Raw genomic sequence first — 15,999 nt, 5'->3', positions numbered from 1 at the left:
AACCCACTGGCCCGAATTCACAAAGGGGGTCGAGATTTAACCCATGGTTTAAACCCTTATTTACATAATCCATGGTTTAAAAATTAGCGCAAAATAAGCGTACCCTGCCTTGCGCGCGTCTAATATTGGACCTTTGACTTGTGTCAAATCTAAACCTCCTTTGTGAAGTTGGGCCAATGCGTGTTGCACACGGGGCGTCATTTTGCTGACGCAGGTCTGCGTCATTGGCTGGTGCGGACTATAAAGGGTCACGTGAGAGGGGTATCGTACATGACGTTAATGCAAAAATGAACAGTGCGATATTTGCGCTGAATTACTAGAAAGTACATGGTCAAATTGCAATCGCAGGATTGATTATCGCAGGTATTAACGTAACCGGAGTGACGCATCTTGTCCATCGGGCATTAGATGCAATATGTTTAACTTAGTAAACCGCCTTCCGTTCTTTCTTCATTCGTAACCCCTCTCTCCTACTCCTTTTTTGCCATTTTCTTTACCATTCTGAATTCATGGACTGTGTTTCATGAATCTGTGCCACCACTTTCCAGTCTTTTTATCTCTCCCTTTCTCTTCTCGATATATTTATTTCCTATCTTTCTCTCCATTCAATCTGCAATTTTCTAATTCTTCATCATGTGTTGATTTCTTTACCTCCTTTCAATTCTGTCAAGATTACGCACTACTCTGTCAACTATCGTACAGTAGGTCGATCAGTCATTCTAATTATTCTCTTCCACTTTATCTAAGCATTTATCTTCTCATAGAGAAACAGACACAATTAAAAGCTAAGAGATACAGAACGAATGCGAAAGGCATAAAGAGAGAGAGAGAGAGAGAGAGAGAGAGAGAGAGAGAGAAAGGGATAGGGGATAGAAATATATATATATATATATATATATATATATATATATATATATATATATATAAAATGAAAGAGAATGGTAAGGAGAAGGGGGAAGAGAGGGAAAAGGAGAGAAAATCTGAAAGTGATCACGGAGAATGACAGAGAAATGGGCACTTACAAATAGCCACCCCCAGGTATATGTTACACAAAAAATGTGAAGGACAACAGCACCAACACATGATCAGCAAAATCATCACCAACATCAACAAACACAGGAACCGCAGTAACAACAACAACAACAACAACAACAACGAAACAAGTGAAAGTACTTTGCTTTTATTTTGTATTATTATTTTATTTATCGTAGGTTTCAATCGGGAAATAGTAAGATATTTAGCTTAGGTTAGAAGTTCAACCTACTATGAAAGAAACATCTGATGAAGCGAAAGGTTAACTAGAAATAATGAGGTATACTCCACGCCGTTTCTTGACCCTGAGACCAATAGTCAATTTGTCATTTTAACTCATACTGTGCCAGTGGCTTTGATTATTCAGGATTCGACAAAAACGTGAACAAGGACTACTTTACAAATACCTGTACTTATTCAATCATACCATGTTTAGAATTACAATTGGAGAACTAGCCATTTTATGATATAATTCCGAAAAGATTCGTACTTAGCTTAATTAAATGCACGAATATTGTTGTGAAATGAAGTTCGTCACAGTCCTGTAGGACTGTGTTCCTTATTTGTTTACTACTACCTGTCTATAGTGACTACCCGACGGAAACACAAAAAGTGGCCTTTGTAGACAGGTGGTCTTTGTAGACAGGTTTCTTTAGCACATGATATAACGAGAAACCATTTTCAAGGGAAACAACAAATATTGCCTTTGTAGACAGGTGGTCGTTGTAGACATGTGGTCACTAAAGCAGGTTTGGCTGTAGTAATATATATATGTGCCACTTAATTGTATGTGCGACTGGCACAACAGGAGTTAGATTCCATCATAACGCATTGATGCTTTTTTCTTCTCGTTGATTGACTTGACTGCGGGATGACTAATAATAGGCACAGACTTTGTAACGCTTTTTGGGTTCGGCATCCGTGTACTTGTTGTCGCACATACACAGCAGACCATTAGACGGATTCACGCACTCTGTATATTAAATCGAACAGTTGAGAAATAAGAGAGAGAGATGGAGAGATAGAGGGAGAGGGAGAGAGATATATATTGTGACAGAGGGAGAGTGGAATAGAGAGAGAGAGAGAGAGAGAGAGAGAGATAGAGAGAGAAAAGAGATGAAGATAGATTGATAAAGAGGGAGTTTAAGAACGAGAAGAGAGAGAAAAAAAAGAGAGACAGAGATAGAAAGAGAGAAGACCGAGTGGTAAGAGAAGAGAAGGGAGGGAGAGACAGAAAGAGAGGAAGGTGGGGGGGGGGGGTAAACAAACACAAGGAAAAGAAGAAGAAATAAAGAAAAAACGAGAAAAAAACAAAGTTATAAAATATCAATGACAATGAAGATAACAATGATAACAATTATGTTTACAACAAAAAAAGCAAGAAAAATGTAATAATTACATCCACTGAACTAATGCAAAATAGATAATAGCTATTTTACTACATGATTCCCCCTCCCATATTCCTCTTTCCCTCCCTCTTTTTCTCTCAAGGGTTCCCAACATCCTTATGATGATAATAATGACAAATATAATACTTTCCACAATATAATGATGACAATAACAATAATAATGATAACAAACTACAACTACCAAAAGTAATAACAATTATAATTAACATAATGAGAGAGAGATTGCGAGATAATGATATTGAGGAAGAGGGAAAGAGAAATTCGCATAATATCAACTCGTAAAATTTGAATACTAATTGAATACCTTCCTGTGCTGTTTAAAATATTACGTTAAAAATAATATCGATGAGAATTCAAGAGCATTATTTATTTTAGCCTACCATCCTAACGATCAAACAAACAAGCATCTACAGCAAAAGCAAGAGAATGAGAGAGAGAGAGAGAGAGAGAGAGAGAGAGAGAGTAAGAGAGAGTAAGAGAGAGAGAGAAAAGGGGGTAGCTTTGGGCAATTAACTATACACAAACATCATATACACACACACTTAAAAAAGTTCTTAGAGCAATAGATGTGATTATATTTACTATCATAAATATAACAAATTTACATAAAAGTACTATATAGATTGTAGGAATAAAAAATAATCGAATCATATCTTACTTTCCAATTTGTTCCTGAATCGTCCTCGACCACGCTTGTCCATCAGGTCATCGAAGTCCGCCTCATCGCCGGAATCGTTACCGACGACCGTCTCTTGGTAGTTCCTCTTAGCGACGAAGTCCAACACGGCATTGAGGTCGTCATCGCTGAGTTCGTTGAGCTGTATCGCCGACGTCGAGGCGAGAGCGACGACCACCATCATGCAGATAAGAAGCATTTTCGTCGCCACGTTATGATATTTCTTTTCTTCTTTGGGTATTCTGTAATTGTGACCACAATAGCACGGTTTCAAAGATTTTAACAAAAATCAATCTCACAAAAGTTCCGTAGCTCACTGCCTCTCCTTCAGAAATATGCAACTATTAAAGTGACAGAGTGTAGAATACAAAATTACTGCTTTAAATACAATAGGTGAAAACAATTGATATTCTATCAATCGAAAGTCATTGCATTCATATTTAGCAGACTAAGTCTTTGAAGAGGAGATGTACATTGTTGTGCCTCTTGTATTTTTCAAACAAACCCAAGTGTACTTTCTTACACGGAACATCATCGGGTATCAATGTCACGCGCCCTTATTTAACATACTTTTAGTGTCAAATTAAATTTTACGAAAGAGGTTCCTCGATTCCGTTTATGCAGACAAAACAACGCCTTTGATGTTCCGATTGTTTTGTAAAGTTTCCATATAATTTTTAAAACAATAATCACCAGTGGCACAGCCTGCTCAAACTGCAGACAAACAAACCAACTTATGTAAGACTTAAACAATATATATATATATATATATATATATATATATCAGATGAGTGACTAACATCGTATTATTGGTGATATCCATTTAAAAATCATAAACCTTTATAGGCAGGAAAGATTTGTTGCTGTTCATATTGTGTCATAATCAACGTTGATTACCGTACCTGCCTTCAAAATACAAAACAATAGTAATTGGTATGTGAAAAAATGTCATCAAATTTGAAGCAAATTCCCTCTTCCTCTCTTTAATCTTTGTCTCAGAAGTTGGACGATACCCAAAGTTAAAGGGTGAATGCAAGAAATGAACTGTTAAATAAATCGTCAATGTCAGTTCTATACAAGACCGATCATTATATTTCCGAATATTTCCCATATTTAAATAAATAAGCACAGCTCTACAAATAATCCGGGTTTAAATTCATTATTACAAAATAATAAGGTGACAAAAAGGCTTACCTGTATGGCGTCTTATCGTTCGTGCTCTACTGTATAGCCGTATCAGCCAACGGTCAAATCAAGATTGTGTGGATTTCCACATTTTCTGAGGTTTTTATTTCGTTTGGAAGCTTTTATTATGACTATTCGTCAAGCATGATATATATCCAATTGAACCTAGATGATTAAACCTTTTTCCTGAATTGCTGACAACAATGGTACTGTCTTTCAAATGCAAATGTTACCATTGTATTTGTCAGATGGAGATTCGATTGAAATTGCGCGAGTTATTCCAGTTTTGATGACTTTTGTATTTTCTGCTTGGAATTAAATAAGAATGAATGAATCGTAATTTGAAGGTGTGATGATTTTGAAGGTCGTGAACTCGTGACACATAACTAGCTCATCGTAAAGCTGATTTTTGTTTAAATTCGTTTTCTGGCATCGCTAGACAATTTTGAAAGTGAGGAGGGGGAGGGGGGTTCGGAAAAAGTATCCCAATATTCCCCCACCCTCCAAAATCATGCAAACACAAAGAAGAACAATAGCCAGACCTTAGACAAGGCGACTCTCACTTTTCCCTTACTAGGGAGTATATTGGGGAGATGAAGGTACCTACATCACATTTTAAAGGGCGGCGGAAAAGGGCAGAATAAACTTAAAGGGGAGGGGGTATATCTCCACTCATAATCAGCTTATCTATCACCTCCCTTTAATATTGAATTTCCTATTATCAGTTCGTTGATTACTCATACATATGGAAACAGGCTCTACGGAAAGAAAGTGATTAAAACTGGCATGAAGGAAATAAAAGTGCAAGTTATTAAAATAAAGTGAAGGTTCTATCATACTCGTTAGATGTTTATAAAAGAAAACGCTATTATTATACAAAGGAGCCTGTCCTTTTAATGTATTGATGAGAAGCCTTCGCATCTTAAAGGTTAAAGGACGTAGTCTGTAGAATGCATAAAGCATGATCATGCCTTTAAGTCTCATTTTCATATTTCCAATCATCAGGATAATACATGTACAAGGTTAGTTTGATATAACGTCAAAAACGAACGCGCTTTCACAAGAATATATATTTACGTTTGTGGGGTGGGCCTGTAGGTTTGTGTATGTATGTGCTTGTGTTTGTGTTCGCGTGTGCGTGTGTGCGTGTGTGTGTGTGTGTTTATGTGTGTGTACGTGCGTGACGGGTGGGGGGGGGGTGAACGACACTATTAAATGCCTCCTCCCAAAATTAGGTCTTCAAAATTAAATTTGACATTGCCCTTCCCCTAAATCACTGAAAACAAGACTTTTAATATACATTGAAATAAATAAAGGTTCAAATGGAGCAGAAGGACACCAAGCACCTTCAAATGTTATTATTTTCTTCTTTCTTTTCCGCATGGCAAATAGAGAACAGGAGTAATAAAGCATCCCTTTAAGGTACATTAATCAGTACGAACAATGCGAGCCCATCCCATTTTATGGGTTTTTGCCCAGTGTGCGTGTGTATATGTGCGTGAGTGTGTGCGCGTAACTGGTTATAACAAATTCGTCATGTGTTGGGGAAAAAGAACCAATTTCCTAATTCCATTTCAATGGAAATGTAGATTTAATACGTGTAACCATATTTTGGCATGTGTTTCATTTTTAGCTAGGTAACGCTATAATCCTACACTGTGTGTCGCTTGGTGATGTAGACATTCGCTGTCTAATTTCTTTGTTGCAATATAGAAGAATGAGGGCTCATGATGCTTAATAAAGGTTAATAAAAGCCATGAAAGGAATCATTAATGCAAATATTAATCACACTGTTTAACCTGTATTGTGGACCCATAATATAAACAACACTAGTAATGAAAAGGGTGGTTTATCTCACAAGTGGTAAACAAATAATTATATATATAAATTATATTTTGCAATCAAAACATTCCGTAACAATCAATCGCTATCCCTCCCATTAGCTCTCATGTTATATTATTTTCATCTCTCTTCTACTTCTACGTTACCCCCCCCCCCATTCTCTCTTTCGCTATCTCACTCTCTTATCTCCGCATTTCTCTATTTCCCCTCCTCTCTATCACTCTCCTTATCTTCCTTCTCTATATTTCACTTCTCTCTCTATTTTTAGCTTTCAATTCTCGTTCCAATTGTGCATGTCTCCTCTTTCTTTCTCGCACTTCCTACCTCCCTTTTCTCCTCTCTCTACTGGCTTTTAAATTATTTTTTTAAAAATCCAAGCTCCACTTATTTTCTCTCCAAAAATGCATCACCAACTACATCTTTCACACACCACTTTTCACCTGCAGTTTAAGGAATGATAAAGAAAGCAATGACAGCATACGATCTGAAAGGTAACCTTCTTTATTTAGAAGTTGCAGCCTTACCAAAATAGGAATATTCCGATGGTTATCAAAACGAACATACATTTAACAATTGTGCGTTGTCGATAATAAAATCAAATGATTCTACAAATCTAGGCTACGTATGCTTTCTACAGTACACTAATTTATTGATTCAGATTATTAAAACTTAAACAGTAATTATTTGTTTCATTTGATCTTACTATTCTACGGCTAAATGATTCTAGACATAGACAATTCTAAATTCTGATTGCATTTGTTTATGCATTACTTAATAGCTTTAACTAAAATCTTCTTCATTATCTAAGATTGATATTTAAAGATAAAGACCAGTTATGGTCATGCTGAAAGAAACGTTGTGGAATCGATCAGAAAAGGTTGATCATCTAGCATATAAGTATTGGTGTGTACTGCAAGGCTCTCGAATCATCAAAATGATAAGAAATTTGAGCCAGTCTCGGTAAAGTTGCAAGCACTGTACACAGAAAGATGTATATGGGACTACGCACACGTGCGCGACACGTGCGTTTATCTCTCTACAGTCAAACAGATAAACTAATCTACCAAAATATATCAATTAGTAGGCGGTTTCCCGGCAAAATTTGTATCATCATGAATTAGTCAAAACATATTCTTTCACGTGATCGGTAATAAAGAGCTTCTATTTCATTTTTTGAAATTGGGGCGTTTCCAATACTGGTCTCTACCTTTAAACAAATGGTGTATAAAAAGTATATAACAAAAACCGTTATCAAACAAAAGAGGTATCACGGTCAAAAAATAATGCTTTTACTTCGACATGTTACATAAACGAATAACATGTAAACGCACATGAACTTCACGTGGTATGTCAACGTATAGCACGTGAAATAATGCTAGAAATCACATGTACATTAAAGTGACAGAGCCAAATCGAATAGTTGAACAAATCAAATACGAAACACCCTTTGAGTTTGAAAGCAAAAATTAGATGTTATCGATAGCGATTTAATCATTCCGATCACTGACAAAAAGTGCGATGACCCAATATAATATGCGTTCAACTACGCTGCTGGAGTCGGTCGATAATTCTTTCCGGAGTTTCACCTTTGACGTGTGTACTCGGATACCGGTCCATTCAGGTGTCGGGTTCGGTTCGACGATTGGTGTCTTACTCGTATCCGCAGACCCTGTAGTACTTGGGGCTGGTCTTGCGTTGTCGCCTGTCACAGATGCATTGGAAGCCGTTCAGGGGATGTACACAGCCTGCAACATGAAATAGTGAAACCAAGATATGAATAATTCAGAAAACAGTTCCACCTGACAAGATGGGGGTATTCAAATTAGATACAAAATGTCCCATTTCAATAACTGATATCTGATTTGGCATCAATACAAGATATTCAAATTGCGAGTAGGGTATTCATTATATTATTAAGTCACGTGCTTAGCTACAATATGGGGCATGGAAGAAAACAGTGAAGGCAATCAGACGACACGTAATTTGTGGGTGTATTTACACCAATGCCTATATTACTTGCACCCCTTTTAAACCTGATCGTGTATATCTGAAGTAAATGGAATTTTGACCAAAAGTTCAATACAAGAAGGCTTTGGTATAGGTCTATGCCATTATCTATCAAATATATTTCATTAGTACGTTTATATCAGTATCTACGTACATTTTCTCGGTTTTCTTTCCAATAATGCTTCAATTCGTTTCCACATCTCCTTCCTGGGAGAGGAATTAACTTCAAACTACATGTTAATTCAGTTTGTAGGCCATTTAAAACATTATCTAAGAAATATTAAATATCATACATTTGGTAAAAGGGGGGCGAAAGTCTTCTTCAGAATTCTTCGTCTCTCAATTGTGGCTCTGAGAACAAAGCCGTTGTGTTTGCACACGGCCCGTTCCGTGACGTTTCGCATGGATTCGACCGGTATTGCGTACGTACATTTTCCTGCTTTAAACTGTAAAATGATCACTGCAGATCACATAGTTTTTCCTGTCGTATTTTTACTTTTTGTCAAGACATTTTTTTCACCTTAAGAGCTGCTACCTGTAGCTTGAATATTTCATTGCGATTGTGTTGGTCTGGAAACCGATGAAATGATTTCCCCTTGGTTTTCGAGGAAAAATTAATACAATCAAACACTTGACAGTACACCATGTTTGACATGCATTGTATATAACGCGCGCGCCAAATAAGTTTTCCTTGCAAAAAGGCCACAACCCGGAAGCTTTTAAGTGAAATTTCTACAATCTGGCAACTTTTTGGGGGAGCAGACGACGCAACGTCGTAAATATGGCGAAGTAGGGTCTCTTCATTGCTCTTTATTGTTATTGTTCTTGATATTATTTGGCACTCAGCAATGCTTTTTAAATCAAATCAGTCGGTGCTTTATTCTTTATGTCATGATAATGCTTCGTAGTTGAGAGGTAAATTTCCTTTTAAATGTTTCTTCGCACGTTATGGCTCTGACCGTCTATTGCGAGCATTTTATTTGTTCTCAGTTACGATAATCCGAAAGGTCAGCGCTTTATTTCGTCAAAGTATAGGGTGATGGTTAAGATGCAAATGGCAACATAGGTTAGGTTTTAGAGGTAAGGACTAGAGGTAAAGTGTTGCGGCAAGTTTGACTGTCAGAATCAGATTTTTCTAGGATTGAAAATACCGCGGAGCAAATGGCGCAGGAGCATTTGTGGTAGAATCCAAACGCGTATCGGTGAAAATTAATATACTTACGGATAAACTTTCCACGTCCTAGTCCTCGTTTGGCCATTTCAGCATAGGCATCGTCGAACATCATTCCGCCCTTGGCATCGTTTGAATCAGCCCTCTTCGACATCACGGCCAGCATCTCATCCAGATCGGCATTCGTTAGATCGTCGAACGTTTCGGCGGTTGCTAAGGCAGTTACCATGACGACGGCAAAAATCACGAGCAGCATCTTGGAAGCCATTTTGATTGGTAAGGCGACGATTGAATGAAATCTGGATGGAAATAAAAGTAGATGGAAATTGATAGTCAGTTCAGTTGTATGATTTGTTGAGATTTTGCAGATTGAAGATAGACAGACAGATAGAAAAATATTTAGCTAGACATGGAGACAAGGAGAGAGAGAGAGAGAGAGAGTGAAAAAAAAAAGCATATACTGCAGAAAGAAATATCCAAGAATGGGCACTATAAATAACTCTCAACTTGGCACTTCAAATGCTGTACACTATAAGGAAAAAGGAGGAAAACACAGAGCTGTCTTGAGACATTGCGAGATGATTAAACATTGAACTTCCTTTGATCACAAGATAAAAGTATTAGTCAGCACACATTCTACAATGAGTCGCGATTGAGTAGTAACATTTGGAAATAAATAAGATATTTGTATATGGTTTGATTGCATTACTCTAATTAAGGAACGTATTTTAATGATACAATACCAAGAACGATAAAATTGATGTGATACATTATTTCCAATCCATATTTGAATAGAAAAGTACGAAATTAAACAAATTCGGTGACTGCACAATAAGCATAATCACTCTTCTCGTTCTTTGCCTAAGATAACAACAAGTTTATATATAAATACAATAGCAAGAATCAAGTAAATTTGCGAATATCGCAGGTCTACTTCGGCAACCATTGAGGTATACTCACCAAAGAGAATCAGGAGGAATGATGCAATCTCTGCAAGCTGAGATGGTTATGATGATTTCTCAGCAAACATCTTCTCCTTATATACTTTCCTACATCTTTATGCCTCCTTTCGCCATGGTCCAACGACCCCGCCCTAGACTTCCCCCTTATTACGATATTTGCTCGAAGTCATTATAAAGGCGTATATACACCAACATATCCATCAGACCAATTAGCAAGCCCCTCTGGGGAACGCGCAGTCCCTCTGATTGATGAAGTTTCCAAAAGAAATTGTGGTTTTCTTGATGTCATTCAATATCTCATTGTCCAGCCGTCATCTTCGGTCCAAACCACCCGGAATATGTCACCAAGCATGATAACCATGGTTGTGAAGTCTAATTAAACTCACTTACCTTGTTCACACTGATACTTTTATCTAATTTGTTACAATTCTTCTCCTTTCTTACTTTTCTTAATTTCACAATGCGCCTTGGAATAGTTTTATTATGACGGTGCAATATATTTAGGTTATCATTTTATAAATGTTACTATTAGTTTACTTTGCGTAGTGTTTGAAGTTCCATTCAAGAATGATTGAAATGTAACCTGGAGTAACAGTAATTAATAGTACATGCTTGGCCGTTGTAGACTGTCTCTCTAAAACATAAAATGCTGCAGATGAACCATACTCGTTGGCACTGAATCCTTAGAAATAAGACCTTTCAAGATAAAAGATTAGAGGATCATAAACTTTATCTATACATACGAAAATCATGCATGTGTGTGATATTTTTACATGTTATGTATTAAAACAAATATTAAATTTCATGGTACATTAATAATCCACATTGTATTGTTGTTATAAAATGAATCCTGATATTTACAAGAGTAACATATAGTTTACAAAATTTATAAATTTATCATGAAATATATTTTTTTTTCATTGTCTATCATCATATACTGACCTTGAATAGCATTGAAATGGCTAAGGATTTAGAAAACAAGTATTAAAGAAAGTTAATGATAACGAAAAAACAGCAAGAAAACAAAAGGCAAGGAAGAAACAAAGGCAAAACAAAGAGAAAAACCAAACGAAACAAGATTGCATGAGCGTTAGAAGGGATTTATACTTTAAATCTCAGGAAACAACAATAAATTTAGACTTTCAATGTTAACCGACCTCAAGTGGTAACCGTTTGACACATTGGAATTAGAAAGCAACGAGCGAGGAGGCTTTGGAATAGCTGATTGTAATGATGCGGAAATGAACTAAACCCTAATCATGACAGTAATTAAATCGTAATGACTTTGATTGTGCTGGCAGATTTGGCTACCCGTTATTAGATATTTGATACTACACAGATCGTAACAAGAACATGTGCTAAAGGAGGGGGCTGGGGTCAATTAGAGTCAACCTCTATGAAAATAAAAGAGGATTTTGAAAAAGAAAAAAGAAAGAGATGATTTGACCAGCGATTACTGTTGTAGTACTTGGAAATGCAAGGAGGCATGAAATGATATTGCTTTTATATTTGTAGTGGTCATTCTGGGCGCCAGGGTCCGGTTCCAAAGGCGGAGTCATCCGAGGAAAGAGAAATGCCCATTGACTTTATGATGGATGAAGGCGGAAGACAGCAATGTTTTGTTCTATTTTAGGAAATTTGGAACTTTCTTCCAACTAATATAACTTCAATCTCATTTTACAACAGTTTTAAACGTAATCTCAAAAGTTTCTTGATTGCGCATGACTCTCACTGAATGTATTGCTCCAGCTTGTTATCTCTCTCTCTCTCTCTCTCTCTCTCTTTCTTTCTTTCCCTCACATTTCACCTTTGCTATCTTCAGACTTTTTCATCCTACCATGTTGTATTTCATGTTCTGGGTTTGTGCCGGTTGTTATGCAATTTCTGAATGATAATATCCGAAATTTTACTTGCTACTTGTTTTCTTACTACATTTATTATATGTAATTTGATAGGAAGATGTCCAAACAAAACTTTTTTTTTTTTTTTTTTTTTTTTTACAGCTGTGCCTTATTTCGTTTTGTATTAATTAATTTCGCATGTATATGTTATCCCAATTATTATATTCTTCATGAAATTGCACGTTGTTACTTTGCAAACATGTTTTTAAAGATGGAATTCAATAAACTGAACTATACTGAACTGAACTATTTTATCCATGCAGAACGATGTTTCATAGAGTAATTTCAAAATGGATGCAAGGAGGGGTGAAGCAATTTAATAAAGACCCAAATAAATGATATTATTAAAAATGTTTTTTAATGTTAATACTATGTTGCCCTTGACACATCTAGCAAGTCACTCACAACATAACATTGAATACTATTCTTTCGATCGATTATTGAAGGAATCTGTTAAGAGGTTATTCCGAAAGGTTTATTATGTAAATAAAATACAAGTCATTTTGTACTATGAGGTTTTGGAAGCATCCACCTTCGAGAGCAAATTGACTCAATCATGCAGCTTAAAACATCTTACAGTAAATAAAATGAATAATAACAGAATGCGAGGCGAAAACCCCCAAAGCATAGCTAGCCCTCTCTATAGCTCTCAAGTTATGTTATGTTAATCTCTCATTTACGTAACCTCTCTCTCTCTCTCTTTCTCTCTCTCTCTCTTTCTCTCTCTCTCTTATCTCCACATTCCTCTGCCTCCCCCTCCTTTCCGTTACTCTCTTTTTCTCTCTTCTCTATCTCTCCACCTCTCTCTTTTTTGTTTGCTCTCTATTCCCGTCCCAATCTATGCAGGTACTTTTCTTTCTTCTACGCACTCCCCGCCTCTCTTTCCCCCTCTCTCTACTGGCTTTTTACTTATTTTTTATAAAATCCAAGTTCCACTTATTTTCTCTCGAAAAATGCATTACCAAGTACATCTTTCATACATCACTTTTCACCTGCAGTTTAAGGAATGATAAAGAAAGCAATGACATCATAAGGTTTTAAATTTAACCTTCTTTATTTAGAAGTTGCAGCGTTACCAAAATAGGAATATTCCGATGATTATCAAAACGAACATACATTTAAATTGTTTGCGTTGTCCATGATAAAATCTAATGCTTCTACAAATATACGCTACGTATGCCATCTACAGTAGACTAATTTATTGATTCAGATTATTTAAAAATTAAACAGTAATTATTTTTATAATTTGATCTTATTATTCTACGGCTACATGATTCTAGATGTAGACAATTTTAAATTCCGATTGCATTTATTTATGCATTACTTATTAGCTTTAACTAAAATCTTCTTCATTATCTAAGATTGATATTTAAACAAATGGTGTATAAAAAGTATATAAAAAACCCTCATGAAACAAAAGAGGTATCACGGCAAAAAAAAAAACTTTTACTTCGACAGGTTACTTAAACGAATAACATGTAAGCGCACATGAGATCCACGTGGCATGTCAACATTTAGCACGTGAAAAAATGCTAAAAACCACATGTACATTAAAGTGACAGGGCCAAATCGTATAGTTGAACAAATCAAATACGAAACACCCTTTGAAAGCAAAATTAGATGTTAGCGATTCCTATTGGATGTCTAACATAGCGATTGAATCATTCCGATCACTGGCAAAAAGTGCAATGACCCAATATAATTTGCGTTCAACTATACGCTGCTGGAGTCAGGCGATGATTCTTTCCGAAGTTTGACCTTTGACGTGTGTATTGGATACCGGTCCATTCGGGTGTTGGGTTCGGTTCGACGATTGGTGTCTTACTCGTATCCGCAGACCCTGTAGTACTTGGGGCTGGTCTTGCGTTGTCGCTTGTCACAAACGCATTGGAAGCCGTTCAGGGGATGTACACAACCTGTCACATGAAATGGTGAAACAAAGGAATAAATAATTTAGAAACCACCTCCATCTGACAAATAGGAGTTTTCAAATAACAACATACACAATCTCAATAACTTTTATTTCATTAGGCATCAATGAAAGATATTCAAATTGCTAGTATATGGTACTATGATTTCAGTCACGTGATTATTTACAATTTGGGGCAATGCCCCAAATTGATTTCTGACTTTATGGTTTAGAAAGGGCTCAATAAAACAAGGATTAAGTAGCATTTTCTGTATTTTTCACAGTCCATAAACGAAGAAATAGTCCAGAATGATGGAATAATTCCTTGTCCGCATGGACAAAAGTTATCAAGGCCATTAGATGACACGTAATTTGTTGGGGTGTTTTACATTTAGGCCTTTATCACTTGCACCCCCTTTAAACCTGATCGTCTTACGTAATATTTATGAAATTTTGCCCAAAAGTCCAATACAACAAAGCTTTGTTACACCTTTTTGAAACATTTCAATTTTTTCACATTAGCCCCCATCCCATCTAATTAAAATGCCATTATATACTAACTAGAATGTACGAGTACGTATATATCAGCATCTACATAATTATTTTCTCGTTTTTCATTCCAATAATGCCCAAATAAGTTTCCCTATCTCCTTCTTTAAAGGAAAATTAATCTCAACCCATATGTTAATTCAGTTTGTAGGCCATTTAAAACATTATCTGAAAATATCAAATATTATAAATTTGAAGAAAAAAAGGGAGGCGAAACTCTTCTTCAGAATCCTTCGTCTCTATGAGAGCGCAGCCATTGGGTTTGCACACGGCCCGTTCTGTGACGTATCGCATGGATTCGACCGCTATCACGTGCATATGTTTCTCTTCTGTAAACTGTAAACTGATCACTGCAGATCACATCGTTTTTCGTATCGTACTACGGTACTTGTACCTTTTGTCCAGAATGTTATCTACTTTCAGAGCGTCTACCTATAGCTTGAATATTTCATTGCGATTGTGTTGGTCTGGAAACGATTTCCTTTTGGTTTTCGAGGAACAATTATTACAACCAAACACTTGGAGGTACACCGTGTTCGACGTGTATTGCATATAAAGCGTGCGCCGCGCGCTTTATCAGTTCTCCCTGCAAAACGTCACAACCCGGAAGTTTTGAAGGGAAGTTTCGACAAACTGCAGCTTCCTTGGGGAGTAGGCGACGTCGTGAATACGGCGAAGTAGGGTTTCTTCATTTTACTTGTAAGACGATAATATTTGGCATACAGCAATGCTTTTTAAATCAAATTAAACATTGTTTTATTCTTTATGTCATTTTAATGCTTCGTAGTTGAAAGGTTAATTTCCTGTTAAATGTTTCTTCGCACGTTATGTCTCTGACCGTCTATTGCGAGCAATTTATTTTTTTCTCAGTTACGGTAATTCGATATTTTGCGCTGGCGGCAAAATCTTCGAGCTTTAATTCGTCAAAGGACATGGTGATGATTAGGATGCAAATGGCAAAATATGTTACATTTTAGAGGTGAGGGCTAAGGGTCTAATGTTGCGGAATCAGGTTCTTCTATGATTGAAAATACCGCGGAGCAACTGGCACAGGAGCAATTGTGTTAGAATCCAAACGCGTATCGGTGAAAATTAATATACTTACGGATAAACTTTCCACGTCCTAGTCCCCGTTTGGCCATTTCAGCATAGGCGTCGTCGAACACCATTCCACCGTTGGCATCGTTTGAATCAGCCCTCTTCGACATCAGGTCCAGCATCTCATCCAGATCGGCATCCGTTAGATCGTCGAACGTTTCGGCGGTTACTAAGGCAGTTGCCATGACAACGGCAAAAATCACGAGCAGCATCTTGGAAGCCATTTTGATTGATTGGGTGATAAGGCGACGATGGAAT

General features: G+C 36.6%; 3 protein-coding genes across 3 annotated transcripts; all 3 read right to left on the bottom strand.

Annotated features, from left to right (window-relative positions):
• Positions 1-1,817: 1,817 nt before the first annotated feature.
• On the bottom strand, positions 1,818-3,358 carry LOC105437518. The gene is made up of 2 exons (XM_011664189.2): positions 3,100-3,358; positions 1,818-2,005 (listed from the first exon to the last, which is right to left on the bottom strand). Exons 1-2 carry the CDS (start codon positions 3,314-3,316, stop codon positions 1,908-1,910), a joined length of 315 nt encoding a protein of 104 aa, XP_011662491.2. The 5' UTR covers positions 3,317-3,358; the 3' UTR covers positions 1,818-1,907.
• Positions 3,359-7,273: 3,915 nt separating this feature from the next.
• On the bottom strand, positions 7,274-10,371 carry LOC105437517. The gene is made up of 3 exons (XM_011664186.2): positions 10,283-10,371; positions 9,374-9,621; positions 7,274-7,889 (listed from the first exon to the last, which is right to left on the bottom strand). The coding sequence occupies exons 2-3, from the start codon at positions 9,588-9,590 to the stop codon at positions 7,795-7,797; spliced, it is 312 nt and encodes a 103-aa protein (XP_011662488.2). The 5' UTR covers positions 9,591-9,621; positions 10,283-10,371; the 3' UTR covers positions 7,274-7,794.
• Positions 10,372-13,220: 2,849 nt separating this feature from the next.
• Positions 13,221-15,999, bottom strand: LOC115917941. Its single transcript, XM_011664188.2, has 2 exons — positions 15,749-15,999; positions 13,221-14,101 (listed from the first exon to the last, which is right to left on the bottom strand). The coding sequence occupies exons 1-2, from the start codon at positions 15,963-15,965 to the stop codon at positions 14,007-14,009; spliced, it is 312 nt and encodes a 103-aa protein (XP_011662490.2). The 5' UTR covers positions 15,966-15,999; the 3' UTR covers positions 13,221-14,006.

This window comes from Strongylocentrotus purpuratus, unplaced genomic scaffold (genome assembly GCF_000002235.5).
Source record: "Strongylocentrotus purpuratus isolate Spur 01 unplaced genomic scaffold, Spur_5.0 spur5_scaffold_1, whole genome shotgun sequence".
NCBI lineage: Eukaryota > Metazoa > Echinodermata > Echinoidea > Camarodonta > Strongylocentrotidae > Strongylocentrotus > Strongylocentrotus purpuratus.
This window is presented reverse-complemented; position numbering and strand designations above follow the sequence as displayed.